We start from the raw sequence: 16,319 nt of genomic DNA, 5'->3' as shown, positions 1-16,319 counted from the left end.
AACTTTCAAAATGATTGTAGTTCGAGATTCCATTTTAATAAAAATTCCGTATACAGATTCAGTTAATTATTAATTACGAATCACTTATAACAGTTTTTTGGGCTTTGTTAGGACTCAACGTTACTACGGTAAAGATTAATTGAGCTCTACTAACTGAACGGAGCCAAAGAAACGAACAATTTATTTTGCTTTTAACGACGACGTTTGACAAATGACAGCTGTACACAAGATAGGTTAACTCTAAAGATTTGAATTAGTCTATAGATTTTTGGGCGTCAAATATTTGAATTACGTAATTTCAATAATAATAATGGGAAATTTAAACGAAAAAGTCGATGCAGCGTCTAGTAACACAGTTGAAGAACCAGCCGAACCGAAAAAATTGAAGCCGTGTTGTGCTTGTCCAGAAACAAAAAAAGTTAGAGATGCTTGGTAAGTACTTTATTTTTATTTATAAACATAATGTATTTTATAAAATTATATATATATCAGAGTAATAAAGCACAAAAATTCCTTATATTCAGGATATAATTCAATAAAAACATCTGTACAGTGTGGTTAAATGTTTATAAACGGAAATTACCCGCTAAATTTTTTAGTATTATAGAGAATGGTGAAGAGAACTGCCAACAACTTATTGAAGCACACAAAGAGTGTATGCGAAAATTGGGTTTTAAAATATGAATAACATATATATATGTGTTAGTGTAAATAATAAATATTTATTATTATTTTGTAGTTATACTTAACCTCACTCTTAGTAATTTAGATCTATTTACGAAGGAAGTAAATAAAAAGGATAAAAAGCAATAACAGTGTACTTTTTAAAGATTTATTTAATAAATATCGTGCATAATTGAATATTAGCATGAGTGTATGTGTGAAAAAGTTAATTTATCTACCAACGTTAGACATCATGGTATAAAACGAAAATGCCACCCTAAGTACCTACAAATTATACGTAATATAAACGTTAATTCAATTATTAAAATTAATTTAACTTAAAAAATGTCAATTAAAGTTATTACCCTTAGAAAAGACTCCATATTCATATTGTATAAACCATAAGAACTAAATTGAGGAACTCTTTGGGAATGCAACAATATAAACATCAAATCTTTCTTTAACTTTGTGTCATCTAAATTCTGCCAGTTACAACAGAATATAGAATCTGGTAATAAACTTCCCTAAGAAAAATCCTGTTAAATAACCAACTTTACATGCTGTCGTACAAACCTGATAGAATAAATACGTTCCAAGGTAACAATCGATAGCTAATTGGAATATATACGCAGTGATGTAATAAAAACTACTAAAAATGTCTGCCGAATTTATGTTACCCTAAAATTGGGACTATGAATACAATATATCTGAAACTATATTTTGAGTTTAATTACCTTACTTGTTATTCTTAATATACCAAAACATATAGCGATTATGCTAACAACTAGTTGACTTAGTTCCAATGGGTTTAAAGTCGAGTTCAATTTTTTAGTAAAACTGAAAAAAAATGCATATTTTTTTGGTAATTATACATTTTGTACTGGTGTGGAGCGAAATCTTACTGCCTGTTCGAAGTTTAATAAAATGTACCAAATAAAAATTAGTATAACACTCATTTTATCCTTCATTTCAACAATTGCACAAAAACTATACATCATAAGTAGTAAGTAATTACGAAATTTTGAAATATTCATTCGTATTCTAGATCATAAACTTATTATTTGTATTTTGGCGCCATAAAACAGCTGATTACGACATTAGTATAGAGTACTCTCGAGCTATTTTAAAATTTTGATTCTAGTTCACTTATATATGATCGAATCAGTTCATTGAAAACATTCAGATCATGAGTTAACTAAATCATAATTTCCGGATAGGTTTTCACTGATTATTATCCAACAACTGATCTTGACAGTTCGGCCATTTTGTTTGTGATATGATTTATAAGATTGTTTTCTAATTTTTTTATATACTTGTAAGAAAAATAATTATTTACCTTAGAAGCATATGATGTTGTCGAACGCATCTATACAAATATTCTTTTCTTTCGTCGTATTTCAGTTCCAATTTATCACCATATTTTTTTCTGAGACTTTTGTTCACTTTCAACATAACCTCTGTATCGAATGCCGCGAAACTGGATCGTAAAATATAATATTGTTGTGAAACGGCCAATAAGAATGCTAGTATTAATATATCGTTTCCCGCTATGGTGAAATGTATGAAAAATTGAAATGTGAAACAATGTATAAAATACAAAATTTCGTAACTGGGAGATGAAGTGAAATTATATAATAATGACGTGGGAAAAGGCAAAGATTTCTCATCGCTAAATACTGGTGTTAAAACCATCATACCGCAGTAGCAGATTCCTGAAAATTAATTATATTTAATCATCTTCGAGTCAATAAATTAATACATTTTTAAGTACATTCGGTATAATAAAGATATCATCGATTCAGATGATGTCATAATTGATTCTATTACTCCAATCAGTTTCGTTGTTAACACAAGTCAAACAATATTGTTTTTGTTAATATTCCGTAAAGTTCTATGGTTTTATAAAAAAGAAGAAGCTTTATGAAAGCAAGTCAGCTGTTTAGTGAAACAATGAAGGTTTATAAAACTCACAGTTTGTTCAGTTTCTGTTTCAATTTTATGTTTATAATTTTTATAAGTGATTATAATAAAATTTTTTGGTACGTACCTATGAACAATAAAAAAAACCACGATAAATTATGAGCATAGAAGCAATTTTTAAAAAAAGGGTCTTTGTTATTTATCAGATCGTATGGCCAAAACTTTATCATTATTTCGTCCATTAGATGTTTCAACTTTTTGCTATCGTACAACATGTATAATAATTTGAATAATGCCTAAAAAATTCCAATTATGTAATCAGATTTGAAACTTTGATTCGATATATTTTGATAAATTTACCGTAAACGGTACGTTTAACACGCACACCCCGTATGAGGATTTGTTAAAATCATTTAAATTGTCCAAAATATAACCAATAATACACAGCATGGCAAATAACATTGAAACTATTTGAATTGATAGATAGAGTTTTCTTTTCAAATCTATTTTTATCCCAGGCCACAACTGTATTGGATTTAGAAAAAAATATGCTCCCCAAAACACCATTTTTCCATAATCTTTTGTTTTTACTAATCTTGAGCCGATATCTACAAACTCCTGTCGATTATATACTGCATTAGAGTAACGTGGTAAGTTATGGTAGGCCTTATAATACACTTATAATAAGCGGAAAATATCAAATTCAAAATAACTCAATATTTGAATCTTAAGAAAGTTGATCAAATTCTAAAGAAAGAGTAAAATTTTATTAAAATAATTCGAACAGCGTGGTTAGATTGACTAAGTACGGATACATCACTTCCGGAAGTTAACAGGGTTGTCAGTTGTCAAATAAATTTAGTCATAGTTGAATTAAATATTTTAAAAGGTAGGAAATGTGAAATACAATAAATAAATATCATTTCATTTCCAAAAAGTAAATTTCCTTTATATTCTTGAAAACACATCGCTTTAATTTCATAAAAATTAAATTTTAAATAACTTGATGTTTCAAGTCAAAGATGGCGTTTGAGATATATGTGAAATGTGTTGCCTATACGGAATACTGGTTGCGACTGATTACGTAATATCCAGGTTTGTATTCATACGATTTAAATACATAAATAAGTCAAATACATTATTAACCAAAAAATTTGGATAGAAATTGTTTTAATTGACCGGACTAATTAAAAGAATTCGAGAAAATGAAAAGTCGAACTTACTATAAAAAAACGTGTTCGCATCAATCATCTTATCAACAAAATTCTAACGCGTACTAACAAAATAATTATCTAAACTGATTTTATATTTCGTCAGACATCTTTATACCTAAATTAATTATGAACCACAAAGGAATATTTTTTTAAAATTCAAGATTATATACATGCTTTAATTATATAGTGTAAATCCAGATGGTCTTTTTTATCGTATAAATTATTAATTTCTTCCCATTTTTTTTTTTTCGATAAATTAAACGTAAATCACTTGACTTTTAACTTATATTTATCACGATATTTGTTCTGTTCTACATCCGTATCAAACGAATAGTTAATTCATTTATAGGTAACGACCAACTGTTCAAAAAAAAAAGAAGAATGTCATTTCTGCTTAGTAGTAGTTCAAGACTGAATAACTTTTTTTAGTGTAATGTCTAATTTTAGTAATTCTCAATATCTACAAATTAAGAATAAAATATCTTTTTGAGATACCGAATTTTGTCTTAAAAGGTCGTATTTTGTTGAAGAAGTAGCGTGTTATATCCTCAATGACGTAGCATGGATTCGTGTGGTGATAATTTTCGGCGCTGTTGCCAAACTTAATCGGTTAATTATAAATATATTATCGTTAAATAAAAAAAGGCTAAGGAAGAAAAATTACAAACAAATTGTGTTTATCTTTAATCATACTGTATAAATGAACATTTTTTATTTAATAAATAATAAAAATTACATCGAAATTTTGTCTAAAATGATTCAAATGTCCATTTGTAATATGCTGGACTTCGTATTTTTTCTAACAAGCTTCGCATCGTCGCCATCTTTAATTGTATTAAGTTTTCGTAGTTCGCAGTCGTTTTTAGAATAAGTTCTGGAAACTAAACCCGAATCTTTATTATACAGGGTACCTCCGGATTGTTGGAAAAATCGACCTCCATCGTTTTTACGAAAACATGTATCGAATGCCCTACGGAATTCTTTACGAAATTTCCCTGTAATTGAAAAAAAGTTTTTTTTTTCGATTCTCATATGTTTTTTTATCGGTTATGGCGATATATTGTTAATTAATTAACGTTTCCATGACAACGAAAAATATACTGATGCCATATCACTGATAATAACCATTTTACATTATTCTTATTTCCATTTTTTGTAATATTAATAATTTTAAAAAGCTTCTTTCTCAAAAAATCACGCAAAAAGACGTTTATGTCCACTTGTGATTTCAATTCAAACCGTATAAAACTATTGACAACATCGCAATCCATTTGCCGCGCCCTTGAAAATAAAAAGTTTCATCTCCCCGCTACTCGCTTGATTATCTCATATCATTGTTGCCAGATCACATCTAACTATCAGATTTTAATGTAATATTCAACGTGTTTGATAAAATGTTAACGTAACTGGATAATTTTAACATGTAATTTACAAATAAAATATATAGTGTTGTTATAGTATAAATTTGAGTTCATACATTTTTAATTTTCATTCTTGAAATATTTTACTTTATATATAGATAAGCATATTATATTACCTCAATGAATATCTTTGTGAACATATAAGATTAAAATTGTATGTATTTACACTAATTTTTGGTGTTATAAACAAAAATTTGTAGTTTTTTCCAAAAAAAAAATGCATATTTTTACTCGAGATAAATATTTTAACATCATTTCGAAGAAAACATAATAGTTACGGCAACACTGTTTCGTCAAAGACAATACTGTCTTATATTCGAGTTCAAGATTCAGTGCAAATATTATTCTATGATCAGTGCTAGTATTGGACTCGCTTTAATCGTTTAATTTTGTGTATTTATACATCAATTTGTGAAAGTGTGCATATTTTTTAACAGGAAAGTAACACGATCGTACAAAATTAGAGGTTAGTATTTATTCGAAAACTAAATTGTCGAGAATTAAAATTAAAAAAAACCTTCTACGTCAAACTTTGACAGTTCAATATCGAAAAAAACGCGATTCTTATAACAGCCATGTTACCATTCGCTTTTCTAGTTTATATAAAGTAAATAAATTAATTATAGTACGACAATAGGACATTTTATTTATTATTTTCACGGATTTATATCTATATTTTACTTACCGCTCATGAAATTATAAATTATAGGGTTAATTGCACTATTGGCGTAACACAACCAATGAGATATCAAAGAAAATGCTTTGTTCGGATCGCTGTTACTCAATTGCACCGTCATCCTGTAACAAATAGAAATATTCCGATGTTTGTTTATATTTGGATCGATTTTTGTGTGGCAAAAAAGGGCACTAGTGGTTTTGATTCTATATTAATCTAATTTCGGTTGTTATTTTCAAAATTAATAGAAAATGATTCGTTTTTTATTCGATTTTAATCTCTACTCGAAATGACAATTGTGTTATACGGGATCACTGACGAGGGCGCCACTGCATTCAATAGCACAGGGCCGTATTTTAAAAAATCATATAATTAGTAGAAAAAAATGGTTTGTATGTTTTTATTATGTCATTATTATAGCTTCCATTTTGTTTTTCATCCACCTTCCACTTTTCCATAACCACCTCCAGTTTCTAGAAAGTTATTAGGATCTGACTTATGACCCTATTTCTTCCCCTAAATCCACCCCTGTACTTCTCAATATTATTGAGGTTAGGATTCGCGATTTTTTTCACAAAAGTTGAATTAGGAATGCAAATATATATACAGAATGGACAGTGTTTATTCTTACCTGAGAATTGATAACAAATACACTGGAAAAAAGCAAATTGCAAACATTGCAACGACAGCCACCAACATTTTTGCAGCTTTTTTTCTCGATCGTATTTGTCCCTCCGTGCTAGTGTTCATATTCATGGCGAACGTATTTAATTGACCCGTACTGTTATTGAATCTAGTACCAGTGAATTCTGCAACTTCGGATAAATAAATTCTCATTAGTTCTATTCAAACTTATCCAATAATTCTTCTAAAGGAAAGAAGAAGAAAAATGTTATACAAAAGCAATAAATCATCGAATAAGCTTGTAGTCTACTAAATTGGATATCTGCTGAAAAGAAAATCTCTCTAATAAGTTTTTGAAAGGTTTGTGTTTCATATTGCTACCAATATCGTGGTATTTTCGTTCATATAGGAAGTAATAAATTGGAATTAGATTTATTACTTGCAAGTTTGAAACGAGATATAACATTTAAAGAAAAAAAAATAACAGTTTTGTTGTTTAATCGATATTAATCAATTATTTCAAACACTTAGATTATTTAAATTGGTTTCAATAATATTTACGAATACGTGAAAGGTATGCAACCGACAGTTCTCCAACAAGTTCAATGACACGAATAGAAAAATCACTAAAATATGTACGAGTTTCCTTGAGAATTAACCCGATAGTTATCATCAACAAATACAGAATAATTAATAATAAATTAATCTGATTAAAAGTCTTCAGGTGTACATTTACAAAGTTCTCACAAATTTAATTGAATTATGCGTATAAACTATGACATTTACAACGTTGCCGTGTTGTAACCGTCGACAACTGTTTTACGAAATAAAATTATTTTTTTTCCGATATAATAACGTTTTCAACTATAAATATATGAGAATGTTATTTTCATATTTATCACCATTTTATGGTTCCGTATCTCTAACTTTTTATTCTATCCACAATTTATGATTATTAAACTGTTACTTTGTTTCCCTCATAGATACAATTTTTTTTTAATAAACTGGCAACGTTGTACCTGACACGATCGGTTTGTACAAGGCTGGTAAATGATAGGTTGCCCAATAACGTGGGTAAGTCAAACGGAAGAGGGAAACCGTTACGTCATCTGCTGGAAACTATTCGAATAATAAACAGTGTTTACGTTCGATTTGTGTTATTTATGGTTAATTCTTACTGAGTATCCGCTTTTTTAGTGAATTTCTAATCTGAATTTGATGTAAACAGTAGTTTAAATTGAAGTAACATCATAAAAAAAGTCTGGCAACACTGGTTTATAAAGTGGAGATTGACTTGGCGCGCTTTAGTATGAATTCAAGTTATATAGTACAGTCAAATTAATGTTATTTTAGATCTTTTAATTGAAAATTAGGAAAAATATAGATATATTTCAAATTAGTTACTTCGTTAAAATATGGAAAAAATAACTATAAGTTACCATCTTTAAAAAGATTACGTCACAGGTGGACTGGGTAACCTATCGTCTTCCAACCTTGAAGTTTGTACACTATTCACATAGACAAATAACAAAAATCTCACCCCTTTGTTGATACGGTAATTTTCCAGATTTCCAAAGCACCCTTATTATGTGTAAATAAGCTACCGACATAAACACCAAAGGAATAAAATAGAAAAATATCATTTTAATCAAAAAGAACACCAGATCCGTTTCCGTCGACCATGTTGGTTCGCATTGTGTTAAATATAAGTACGTTTCGTGATACGGTACAGCTGTCAAGTAGAGCGGTTCGGGTAGTTCTGAAACGTGATTATATAAACACAGTTTTTAATTCATTTTGAGTATTTTCGCTCACCGCACGCCATCGCTATTATCCAAATAATTCCGATGGCTGTTTTGGCTCTACCCGTTGTAGATTTGAATTTTAACGGGTGACAAATAGCGTACCACCGATCGATCGATATGAAAGTTAATGTTAATACAGACACTGTCACCGATAGGCTCTGTAAAAATACACTGCTCAAGATGGGGAATTATTTTCGGAACGGTTATCAACACGTACTCGTTAAATAAGATAATTACCGGAGAATTTTGTTATGTAGGGGGAAACGGGGCAATTATATAAAAATGTGAGTTACTAGTAACAATTGCAAATATAAATATACAGGTTGTCTCATATAATAATGTCGGTTTTGAATGTTTACATTTCAAATCTAAAGATGGGGAATTATTTTCGGAACGGTTATCAACACGTACTCGTTAAATAAGAAAATTACCGAAGAATTTTGTTATGTAGGGGGAAACGGGGCAATTATATAAAAAATGTGAGTTACTAGTAACAATTGCAAATATAAATATACAGGTTGTCTCATATATATAATGTCGGTTTTGAATGTTTACATTTCAAATCTAAAGATGGGGAATTATTTTCGGAACGGTTATCAACACGTACTCGTTAAATAAGAAAATTACCGGAGAATTTTGTTATGTAGGGGGAAACGGGGCAATTATATAAAAAATGTGAGTTACTAGTAACAATTGCAAATATAAATATACAGGTTGTCTCATATATATAATGTCGGTTTTGAATGTTTACATTTCAAATCTAAAGATGGGGAATTATTTTCGGAACGGTTATCAACACGTACTCGTTAAATAAGAAAATTACCGGAGAATTTTGTTATGTAGGGGGAAACGGGGCAATTATATAAAAAATGTGAGTTACTAGTAACAATTGCAAATATAAATATACAGGTTGTCTCATATATATAATGTCGGTTTTGAATGTTTACATTTCAAATCTAAAGATGGGGAATTATTTTCGGAACGGTTACCTGCATGTAAAGTACGATTTTGCATAACGCCGTTCCGAACCACCAGGTGCTAGTCACGTCCCAGATTACCGAGGGAGGTAAACAGAATAAAATCACCATGAAATCAGCTAGTGCCAAGTTGACTATGAAGTAGTTTGTGACGGTCCTCATACTGTGATTTCTGTAAACAGCCACGCACACCAAGCAATTTCCTATCAGCCCCACGACGAAGACGATCGAATGGAAAGCAACCAACACCCAAGTCCATACCCGAGGCTGAATGTATTCTAAGTATGCTTCAAAAGTTATGTTTGTACTCTTATTCGTATAATCTACAACATATTTAATAACCGAATAAGATTGCTTGACGTGTAGCAAGGTCAGTAACCTTTCTATACACGAATATTACCTGAAATTATCATTTTAAACACTTTACCTTCTCTATCCACTGAATTAATGTCACTAGATTCGTTCTTCGTAACAGATTCAACGTTATTTGATACAATATAGTCGACAGCAACTGTATTTGTTATATTTAAATTAATCAAATCCAAATGCGATAAAGAAATTCGACAAAATAAAAGAAATAAGACAATAAATGGATAAAACTTTGGTTTCATGATGCTCTAATTTATCTAGTTAAACAGATTTTTCCCATTTCTACAATCCTGAAACAAACAAAATATAAAAAAAGTAAAATTTGTATCTATAAAAGATTATTTATTAAATAAGCGCCCGTACTATTATATTATATATCGGAATAAAGCAGATGAAACCAGTTATTGAATAACAAGTTGATTATTGAGATGGATGTGGAGCTTGTAACAGTGTTGCCAGGATGAATATTTTCAGTAGTTAAAGGTTGACGGTTTTTATGGGGATTTAGAGGATTTCGGAATACTAATATTAAATTTGAATAATCAAATGAACGATACTACTAAAATGATTTTGAAAACTGTAACACAATCATTTATTAACTTAAAATAATGAATTTGTTATAATGTCGAATAGGCAACACCGGAAATCATGTTAGATGTAAGCGACGGTTAAAGACCGCGCTGATGTTTTTATTTGGTTTTGGTTCAATGAAATATTATTTTCTTACTATATTATTTTAATTAAGGAGGCTGAATTTTCTATTTAAAATGGCGTTTCGTGTACATTTGTTAAGGATAAGAATTTAAAAATTGAACGTCGTATGTTACGAAGGAGAGTTATGCAAAGAGCATGCGCGAGTGAGAGAGATTCTTTCGGAAGTATCTATAATGAAGTATGACGTAGTAGTTTGATTGGTTGCATACCCAATAAGTTAATTTATCAAATAGGATCCTAGTTCGAACAGTTGAAGTAATTTATATTTCGGATTCTCCGTTCTATCAATAAAATTCTACTTAACATACAAACTGTGAAGAATATTTAGTGCTAGACGGTTTTTTTTATATATTAAGAGTGATAGAGTGTATTTTATGTAATTTTCATCTGAAGTACGTTGAGACTGTTTACAATAATTTTTGTCCGACGTTATTTCTAACAACTATTGTATCTTTTTTGTAAGAATAATGAAATTGGAAGAATTCGAAGAAGAATTACTATAATTTTTATCTTAAATAGCTGAAATTAATGATAAAATTACATTCACTGGATGAATTACTTTACTAATTTTTGTTCGACGTTATTTCTTATGAATTATTGTCCCTCCATTGGAATAATATGAAAGCTAGCAGAATTTTTTTTATTATTTTAGTACGACAGCGGAAATTGACATTAAATTTTCCTTTTCTATACGAATTACGTACAATATTTTTTGTACGACATTATTTCTAATGAATTGTTGTCCCTTTTTTTCGAAATTTTGACTAATTCAAGCACTAAAAATGAATATTAAATGTAATGAAATTGAAATTACCCACAAAATATTACTTTCCATACGAATCAATCACAATATTTATTTGTACGACGTTATTTCTAACGAATTATTGTCTGTTTCTTTGGAATTTTGAAGTAATTAGAAGAAAATTGAAAATAATATTCCATTTTCTATACGAATTACGTACAATATTTTTTGTACGACGTTATTTCTAATGAATTATTGTCCCTTTTTTCGAGATTTTGACTAATTCAAGCAATAAAAATGAATATTAAATGTAATGTAACTGAAATTACCAACAAAATATTACTTTCCATACGAATCAATTACAATATTTATTTGTACGACGTTATTTCTAACGAATTATTGTCTGTTTCTTTGGAATTTTGAAGTAATTAGAAGAAAATTGAAAATAATATTCCATTTTCTATACGAATTACGTACAATATTTTTTGTACGACATTATTTCTAATGAATTATTGTCCCTTTTTTCGAAATTTTGACTAATTCAAGTACTAAAAATGAATATTAAATGTAATGAAATTGAAATTACCCACAAAATATTACTTTCCATACGAATCAATTACAATATTTATTTGTACGACGATATTTCTAACGAATTATTGTAAAGTTTCTTTGGAATTTTGAAGTAATTAGAAGAAAATTGAAAATAATATTCCATTTTCTATACGAATTACGTACAATATTTTTTGTACGACGTTATTTCTAATGAATTATTGTCCCTTTTTTCGAGATTTTGACTAATTCAAGCAATAAAAATGAATATTAAATGTAATGTAACTGAAATTACCAACAAAATATTACTTTCCATACGAATCAATTACAATATTTATTTGTACGACGTTATTTCTAACGAATTATTGTCTGTTTCTTTGGAATTTTGAAGTAATTAGAAGAAAATTGAAAATAATATTCCATTTTCTATACGAATTACGTACAATATTTTTTGTACGACGTTATTTCTAATGAATTATTGTCCCTTTTTTCGAAATTTTGACTAATTCAAGTACTAAAAATGAATATTAAATGTAATGAAATTGAAATTACCCACAAAATATTACTTTCCATACGAATCAATTACAATATTTATTTGTACGACGATATTTCTAACGAATTATTGTAAAGTTTCTTTGGAATTTTGAAGTAATTAGAAGAAAATTGAAAATAATATTCCATTTTCTATACGAATTACGTACAATATTTTTTGTACGACGTTATTTCTAATGAATTATTGTCCCTTTTTTCGAGATTTTGACTAATTCAAGCAATAAAAATGAATATTAAATGTAATGTAACTGAAATTACCAACAAAATATTACTTTCCATACGAATCAATTACAATATTTATTTGTACGACGTTATTTCTAACGAATTATTGTCTGTTTCTTTGGAATTTTGAAGTAATTAGAAGAAAATTGAAAATAATATTCCATTTTCTATACGAATTACGTACAATATTTTTTGTACGACATTATTTCTAATGAATTATTGTCCCTTTTTTCGAAATTTTGACTAATTCAAGTACTAAAAATGAATATTAAATGTAATGAAATTGAAATTACCCACAAAATATTACTTTCCATACGAATCAATTACAATATTTATTTGTACGACGATATTTCTAACGAATTATTGTAAAGTTTCTTTGGAATTTTGAAGTAATTAGAAGAAAATTGAAAATAATATTCCATTTTCTATACGAATTATGTACAATATTTTTTGTACGACATTATTTCTAATGAATTATTGTCCCTTTTTTCGAAATTTTGACTAATTCAAGTACTAAAAATGAATATTAAATGTAATGAAATTGAAATTACCCACAAAATATTACTTTCCATACGAATCAATCACAATATTTATTTGTACGACGTTATTTCTAACGAATTATTGTCTGTTTCTTTGGAATTTTGAAGTAATTAGAAGAAAATTGAAAATAATATTCCATTTTCTATACGAATTACGTACAATATTTTTTGTACGACATTATTTCTAATGAATTGTTGTCCCTTTTTTTCGAAATTTTGACTAATTCAAGCACTAAAAATGAATATTAAATGTAATGAAATTGAAATTACCAACAAAATATTACTTTCCATACGAATCAATCACAATATTTATTTGTACGACGTTATTTCTAACGAATTATTGTCTGTTTCTTTGGAATTTTGAAGTAATTAGAAGAAAATTGAAAATAATATTCCATTTTCTATACGAATTACGTACAATATTTTTTGTACGACGTTATTTCTAATGAATTATTGTCCCTTTTTTCGAGATTTTGACTAATTCAAGCAATAAAAATGAATATTAAATGTAATGTAACTGAAATTACCAACAAAATATTACTTTCCAAACGAATCAATTACAATATTTATTTGTACGACGTTATTTCTAACGAATTATTGTCTGTTTCTTTGGAATTTTGAAGTAATTAGAAGAAAATTGAAAATAATATTCCATTTTCTATACGAATTACGTACAATATTTTTTGTACGACGTTATTTCTAATGAATTATTGTCCCTTTTTTCGAGATTTTGACTAATTCAAGTACTAAAAATGAATATTAAATGTAATGAAATTGAAATTACCCACAAAATATTACTTTCCATACGAATCAATCACAATATTTATTTGTACGACGTTATTTCTAACGAATTATTGTCTGTTTCTTTGGAATTTTGAAGTAATTAGAAGAAAATTGAAAATAATATTCCATTTTCTATACGAATTACGTACAATATTTTTTGTACGACATTATTTCTAATGAATTATTGTCCCTTTTTTTCGAAATTTTGACTAATTCAAGTACTAAAAATGAATATTAAATGTAATGAAATTGAAATTACCAACAAAATATTACTTTCCATACGAATCAATCACAATATTTATTTGTACGACGTTATTTCTAACGAATTATTGTCTGTTTCTTTGGAATTTTGAAGTAATTAGAAGAAAATTGAAAATAATATTCCATTTTCTATACGAATTACGTACAATATTTTTTGTACGACGTTATTTCTAATGAATTATTGTCCCTTTTTTCGAGATTTTGACTAATTCAAGCAATAAAAATGAATATTAAATGTAATGTAACTGAAATTACCAACAAAATATTACTTTCCATACGAATCAATTACAATATTTATTTGTACGACGATATTTCTAACGAATTATTGTAAAGTTTCTTTGGAATTTTGAAGTAATTAGAAGAAAATTGAAAATAATATTCCATTTTCTATACGAATTACGTACAATATTTTTTGTACGACGTTATTTCTAATGAATTATTGTCCCTTTTTTCGAGATTTTGACTAATTCAAGCAATAAAAATGAATATTAAATGTAATGTAACTGAAATTACCAACAAAATATTACTTTCCATACGAATCAATTACAATATTTATTTGTACGACGTTATTTCTAACGAATTATTGTCTGTTTCTTTGGAATTTTGAAGTAATTAGAAGAAAATTGAAAATAATATTCCATTTTCTATACGAATTACGTACAATATTTTTTGTACGACGTTATTTCTAATGAATTATTGTCCCTTTTTTCGAGATTTTGACTAATTCAAGCAATAAAAATGAATATTAAATGTAATGTAACTGAAATTACCAACAAAATATTACTTTCCATACGAATCAATTACAATATTTATTTGTACGACGTTATTTCTAACGAATTATTGTCTGTTTCTTTGGAATTTTGAAGTAATTAGAAGAAAATTGAAAATAATATTCCATTTTCTATACGAATTACGTACAATATTTTTTGTACGACATTATTTCTAATGAATTGTTGTCCCTTTTTTTCGAAATTTTGACTAATTCAAGCACTAAAAATGAATATTAAATGTAATGAAATTGAAATTACCAACAAAATATTACTTTCCATACGAATCAATCACAATATTTATTTGTACGACGTTATTTCTAACGAATTATTGTGTGTTTCTTTGGAATTTTGAAGTAATTAGAAGAAAATTGAAAATAATATTCCATTTTCTATACGAATTACGTACAATATTTTTTGTACGACATTATTTCTAATGAATTATTGTCCCTTTTTTCGAAATTTTGACTAATTCAAGTACTAAAAATGAATATTAAATGTAATGAAATTGAAATTACCAACAAAATATTACTTTCCATACGAATCAATCACAATATTTATTGTACGACGATATTTCTTACAAAAGATTGCCTTTATTGTGAGTTTTTGAAAAAATTAGCAAAAATAGATAAACATTAATTGTACTTTTGACAATGAAATTTCATTTTATTTACGAATTGTTCACAATAGTTTCTGCCAGACGTTAAATTATTGTAAATCGAGTCTAAAATGATGAAAACCATTAGGAAAATTCCATTTTATATATTATGAGTTCAACAAATATAATATGTACGACATTTTTTTCGAAATATCGTAAAACTAAAGTTTCCTTTACTCACGGATTGTATACTATGGTTTTTCTACGACACGAATATTAGTATTTCGTAAGTTTTGGGAAAAATGAAAAAAAAAATCAATTGAAACGGAGGGAAATTGAGAAAAAGTAGTTGTTGAAAGCTTATATAATGTCTCCATTCCTAGATATTACGAAATATCATTTAAAAATTACGTCCGCAAGGCTTATTTCGTAAAACACGTGTATTTAAAGCGAAATTCGATAATTAAACAATTTTCTGAGTGAAAATTTTCGTATTTTCTCGAAAAGAAAAACGTTCCATTGATTCAATATATATTACAATAAAATTTTAGTACTTAAAATAATTAATTCCGGCAGTAAAATTGGCCATAACATTTCACCTTGAAATAACCAACATTAATATGTCTATGTGAAATACAATGAAAAACTAAAATTATTGAAAACTATAAAACTATATGAACATTATCCCAATTTTAGAATTTCTACCTGTTTCTATTAGAATTGTTTCCAGTTTTCAATAGTTGGGTGTGCACACAATTTTACATCCCCTCGTAACTAACACTCATCAACGGATGACGTTTAATAACACAATACTAAATTTCAATCACTGCTATGATGATTTCCATTCAAGAAAATCGTCGATTTATACACTGGAAAACTGTTATTTTCCCGCGACACTTTGCAGAAATCAACACGAATTTTGT

At 27.7% G+C, this 16,319-nt stretch overlaps 2 protein-coding genes across 3 annotated transcripts; both read right to left on the bottom strand.

Moving 5' to 3' along the window:
• Positions 1-812: 812 nt before the first annotated feature.
• LOC130445091 (odorant receptor 33b-like) lies at positions 813-2,358 on the bottom strand. Its single transcript, XM_056780591.1, has 5 exons — positions 2,000-2,358; positions 1,398-1,500; positions 1,237-1,341; positions 1,029-1,187; positions 813-948 (listed from the first exon to the last, which is right to left on the bottom strand). Exons 1-5 carry the CDS (start codon positions 2,356-2,358, stop codon positions 895-897), a joined length of 780 nt encoding a protein of 259 aa, XP_056636569.1. The 3' UTR covers positions 813-894.
• Positions 2,359-4,468: 2,110 nt separating this feature from the next.
• Positions 4,469-16,319, bottom strand: LOC130445090 (orexin/Hypocretin receptor type 1-like). Of its 2 annotated transcripts, none has more exons than XM_056780589.1 (8): positions 16,102-16,319; positions 9,728-9,959; positions 9,313-9,623; positions 8,334-8,481; positions 8,059-8,277; positions 6,526-6,709; positions 5,904-6,016; positions 4,469-4,792 (listed from the first exon to the last, which is right to left on the bottom strand). In XM_056780589.1, the coding sequence occupies exons 2-8, from the start codon at positions 9,909-9,911 to the stop codon at positions 4,557-4,559; spliced, it is 1,395 nt and encodes a 464-aa protein (XP_056636567.1). In that variant the 5' UTR covers positions 9,912-9,959; positions 16,102-16,319; the 3' UTR covers positions 4,469-4,556. The 2 variants fall into 2 exon arrangements, with proteins under 2 accessions (XP_056636567.1, XP_056636568.1); XM_056780590.1 differs by having other exon boundaries at positions 6,526-6,703.

This window comes from Diorhabda sublineata, chromosome 6, assembly GCF_026230105.1.
Source record: "Diorhabda sublineata isolate icDioSubl1.1 chromosome 6, icDioSubl1.1, whole genome shotgun sequence".
Classification (NCBI taxonomy): domain Eukaryota; kingdom Metazoa; phylum Arthropoda; class Insecta; order Coleoptera; family Chrysomelidae; genus Diorhabda; species Diorhabda sublineata.
The sequence above is the reverse complement of the archived record's forward strand: the minus strand, read 5'-3'. Positions and strand labels throughout refer to the sequence as shown.

Bases quoted from the DNA above. Each gene is read 5' to 3' on its own strand.
- LOC130445090 (XM_056780589.1), bottom strand. From the start codon at position 9,911: ATGAAACCAAAGTTTTATCCATTTATTGTCTTATTTCTTTTATTTTGT. The intron at 9,624-9,727 runs GTAAAGTGTTTA...AATATGTTGTAG, and splicing joins TAATTCAGTGGATAGAGAAG to ATTATACGAATAAGAGTACA. The intron at 6,710-8,058 runs GTGAGATTTTTG...ATTTATCCGAAG, and splicing joins ATTACCGTATCAACAAAGGG to TTGCAGAATTCACTGGTACT.
- LOC130445091 (XM_056780591.1), bottom strand. From the start codon at position 2,358: ATGATGGTTTTAACACCAGTATTTAGCGATGAGAAATCTTTGCCTTTT. The intron at 1,188-1,236 runs GTTTGTACGACA...GATTTTTCTTAG, and splicing joins GAACGTATTTATTCTATCAG to GGAAGTTTATTACCAGATTC. The intron at 949-1,028 runs GTAATAACTTTA...TATAATTTGTAG, and splicing joins ATATGGAGTCTTTTCTAAGG to GTACTTAGGGTGGCATTTTC.